Source organism: Nicotiana tabacum, chromosome 22, assembly GCF_000715075.1.
Source record: "Nicotiana tabacum cultivar K326 chromosome 22, ASM71507v2, whole genome shotgun sequence".
Classification (NCBI taxonomy): Eukaryota; Viridiplantae; Streptophyta; class Magnoliopsida; order Solanales; family Solanaceae; genus Nicotiana; species Nicotiana tabacum.
In genome coordinates, this window is record NC_134101.1 from 37,651,027 (window position 1) to 37,654,872 (window position 3,846).

At 35.5% G+C, this 3,846-nt stretch overlaps 1 protein-coding gene across 1 annotated transcript; it reads right to left on the reverse strand.

Annotated features, from left to right (window-relative positions):
• Positions 1–207: 207 nt before the first annotated feature.
• LOC107809082 (F-box/FBD/LRR-repeat protein At5g56420-like) lies at positions 208–3,213 on the reverse strand. The gene is made up of 4 exons (XM_016633676.2): positions 3,054–3,213; positions 1,717–2,884; positions 1,444–1,635; positions 208–647 (listed from the first exon to the last, which is right to left on the reverse strand). Exons 2-4 carry the CDS (start codon positions 2,839–2,841, stop codon positions 450–452), a joined length of 1,515 nt encoding a protein of 504 aa, XP_016489162.1. The 5' UTR covers positions 2,842–2,884; positions 3,054–3,213; the 3' UTR covers positions 208–449.
• Between the last annotated feature and the right edge of the window lie 633 nt (positions 3,214–3,846).

Here is a 3,846-nt window from a genome sequence, read left to right on the forward strand (position 1 = left end):
CTAGGAAATCAAAATATTGTAAGTGACAATAGCTGTTTGTCTGCGGGGATATATAGCCCCAATGACACCTCTAGTGGCAATATGGCCTGTAATATGTTAAACTCCGTTTAGTAAGTAATATAAAAAATCCTATTAGCACTCAAAAAAAAAACATGATACTCACTAATGCTGATCAATGAGATCACAAATATATGAACTTCAAAGTAATGTCTAGGATAATGTGCTTAAAGTTTGAAACTTCAAATCCAAAAACAAGAAGAAAAAAAAAAACAATGTCATTGCAAACAAACGTCCCAAGAGAGATCGCCCATGATCGGCGAGTACACAACCTGCTCCTAGTACAGTAGCAAATTTATTCAAAACCTAAAATTAGCTAGATGCAACTACACATAAGGAACCATGGAAACTTAGTTAAAGTAAATCTACTGAACTGAAGTAAAAAGGCTGCATTATGGTGGATCTTCAATTATCTTCTCCAATATATCTGTATTTGAGAGAAAATAGTTTCTCAGCTTCTCTAGCTCCGTACATGTAAAGTTCTGCAATTTAACTTTCTTTAACTCATGCTTCCAACATTTCCAAGGTAGAGATGCACAACAAGGTTTCTCGTCTTCATCATCAGCTTCATCTTCATCTCTGTATGTAAACTACAAAACCAGAAAAACACAACAGGAACAAAGGTAATAAATGTGTTCATGAACAATCAACCATGAAACGAATATACAAACGGTTAAACCTCTTTGGTATCAGCTTATAAATAGTGCGAAAATCCCCCACCCCGCCCCCGAATCCTGGGGCTAAAGAAGAAAAAGAGGAAACAAGTGAGGAGAAGGGGAATCTTCATCCAATTAAGTATACCAAACGAATGTTCAGTTTGAGCAGATAAGAGGTCAATGTGTCATGTATCAGCGTGTGAACTTTTGTCCCTTCTTTCCCTATATTATGAATTAAATCCTTGTGTTTATACTATTTCTTGAAGTTGACAGAGCACAGAGAACTTTGTCCAACTGTTCACAGATCAACCAGTCAACAAATCAATATGTTCTCAAATATTTTGGAGAGGAATTGTTTATATAGAAACTTTTTATAGCTTACAAGAGGCTTTTCTTGATCGGTAAAAGATAGTAGTAGCCTACAAGAATCTTGTAACTTCACTAATCATAACAGGCTCAAAATTACTCGTCTGTAGGTAAATTACAATTTCGCATATGTTGGTTGACTAACTTTTTGGTGTCGACTAATCTGCTGATAGTTGAACTGTTAGGTAAACAAATGATGTTAAACAAAGTATGGAGGCTTTGTTACTAAAATAAAGAATCAAAAGGCATGGAAAAAAGGAAACTAATTGCAAGAAAACCTTACATAAAGAACAAGGGTGCAAGAACCACTATTCTTTTTATACATGTTACAAAGTCAGTGCCTTTGAAAGATAAAGCATATTACCTTGATCACGCTCTTTAAGTCTCGACCCTGGTCAACAGATAAGATGTCCAGTTGAGGAGACATCCAAAGCAAACTATCAACAACGTCCACAACTGAATAATTCGACCGATCCATAATTTTAATGTGCAAACCCTTAGGACCAGAGAGTGGAGGAAACAAGTTTTCTCTCATGTCTTTTGGTATAACTATCACCTGCACAAGCAAAAAGAAGAATTATGAGAAATTCAGAACTGCTTCTTCAGGCAGGGCAAGTAGACAATTCGCTGCACGTACCTTGTCTTCGTCGCAGCTTAGTGTAATAGCCCTGGAATGATTAAAGTTAACAAGAGAATTCGCGAGCTTAGAGTACCAATGAGTGTCAAGGTCTTCTGGACCTGGAATCAATTTGATCTTAGCTTCCAGCAATTGCGAAGCTTTCAGTTTGAACAAGAGTTCCTCTTTTCCATGACGAACATCAGAAGTGATTCTTAATAAGTTAGGTGTATCCAGATCAATCGCAATCAGATTATAGCACGCGACTACTTTCAGAAGCTTAAGCCGGTAGCTTGAAATCTTAATAATCTTCAACGACGAACAAGAAAATAAGTAACAGATTTCAAGGTTAGATAGATTGGAGAAAAGGTCCTCTAACCATTGGTCAGTGACAGCCACAGAAGTGAGCTTCAAATGCTTTACGGATTTGCAAGCAGTTATGTTAATTACACGTAGGTCCTGACCGAAGGAGCTAATGTAAAGGTCTTTAAGATTAGGTGCTACAATATCAACCATCTTGAATTTAGGAGGGCAATATAGCAACTTTACCGTCCTTAGTTTAGGTAAAGTTCCTGAAACTTGTAAACTCATTAGTCCATGAAATCCACTTAAAGACAAAACTTCTAAATGGATACAAATTTTGCATAGAGCTTGAAGTAATTGCTCGTCCAAAAATGAATCAACAAGGTATAACTCTCGCAAAGATGAAAACTTTATGCCACCCGAGGGTAATTCAAGCTTAAATCCACGTAAACTAAGCACGTTTAAAGCTTTGGCATCAAAGACTACTTCAGGTAACTTGTTGTAAGTGTATATGCCAACCTCTAAAAACAGCTCTTTGATATTACAGGTTACCAGTATTTCAATCCAATTATCCACATCCTTTGATCGATAATTTGGTACATTTACCTTGAACCTTTTTATAGAGATGTTCTGGTTTAGCCGATTTGCTAGAATTTGATCCACAATATTTTTGGACTGACGAAAATAATTATCACCAAAATTTAAGGAGGAAAGGGAAGTCCAAACACTGTTCCAAACCTTGGACAATGTACTAGTTTTTGCAGCATCTTTAATAGCAAAAAAAGACAGAATGTGGTCCAAAATTGGCTGTGGCAACTGGAAAATTTGATCCGTCCCTTCCATTATCGCTAAATTATTTTCTATAACCTTAAGCAAAAGGAGGTACCTGCCACAGAGGATTCACAAAGTGTAAGAAAAGGGAGTTTTCTCTTCCAAAACCAAGTTGTTAACGGATTTCGAAAGTGTAAAAACCAAAACCCCATAAGAAAAAGGAAAGACAAAAGAAAAAGTGGGGATTGATTTATATTTTCCTTTTGTGCGTGAAAAACAATTACCTGGTTTGTGGATAGAACGCCAATGTCCATAGGAAAAGGAAGTTCCCGTTGCGTGAAGTCGGCAGTAGCGAGATCGGTGCTCTCGGCGTTGGTAGTTTATTGGACTTCTAATTAGCCTTTACAATCACATTGATATATTTCTTCGAATTAGTTTCACTTATGAACTTATGGTCACTCACTTTTATTCATTATAAATTAATTTATTCACAAAGTTATCTTACATCATATTGAAATAACCGAGGTTTTTCTATTATTACTTAAAATCATTTAATTTTACCCGCTACAAGTGTAAGTCACCACACTATTACTATTTGTCTTAAACTAACTAAATTTTACCAACTACGGGCATATGTAGGAAGGAGGAGTCTCATACAAAATGACCGAAAGAGACTTTTACCTTATTTCAGGTGGGTTAGTGCGTATTGTTTGGATGAAAGCGAAAAAGATCGAAATAAAATGACAATAATTTTAGGTATAAATGCAAAACAAATAGATAATTATCAAGGACCACGATGATCCTAGTCGTATTTCTGATTTCCATTCCAATCATCATATTGATGATAAATCTTCTCGTGCTCTGCCATATGAACTAAGTTTCGCTTATTAAGAGAGCTTCTTATGTAGATTAGAACCTTTTTTTTGCTTAATTGTAAATAAATATTGGTAGGAGCGGCAAGATGATGATGAGTGTAAATCATTAAAGACAAAAAATATAATAAATGACATGATACATTAGATAACTATGAAAAATAATAATAGCATTTTGCGCCCACATATTTGAATTTGAGGTAAA

Bases quoted from the DNA above. Each gene is read 5' to 3' on its own strand.
- LOC107809082 (XM_016633676.2), bottom strand. From the start codon at position 2,841: ATGGAAGGGACGGATCAAATTTTCCAGTTGCCACAGCCAATTTTGGAC. The intron at 1,636-1,716 runs GTACGTGCAGCG...TTGCTTGTGCAG, and splicing joins TAAGCTGCGACGAAGACAAG to GTGATAGTTATACCAAAAGA. The intron at 648-1,443 runs GTAATATGCTTT...CTGGTTTTGTAG, and splicing joins ACTTAAAGAGCGTGATCAAG to TTTACATACAGAGATGAAGA.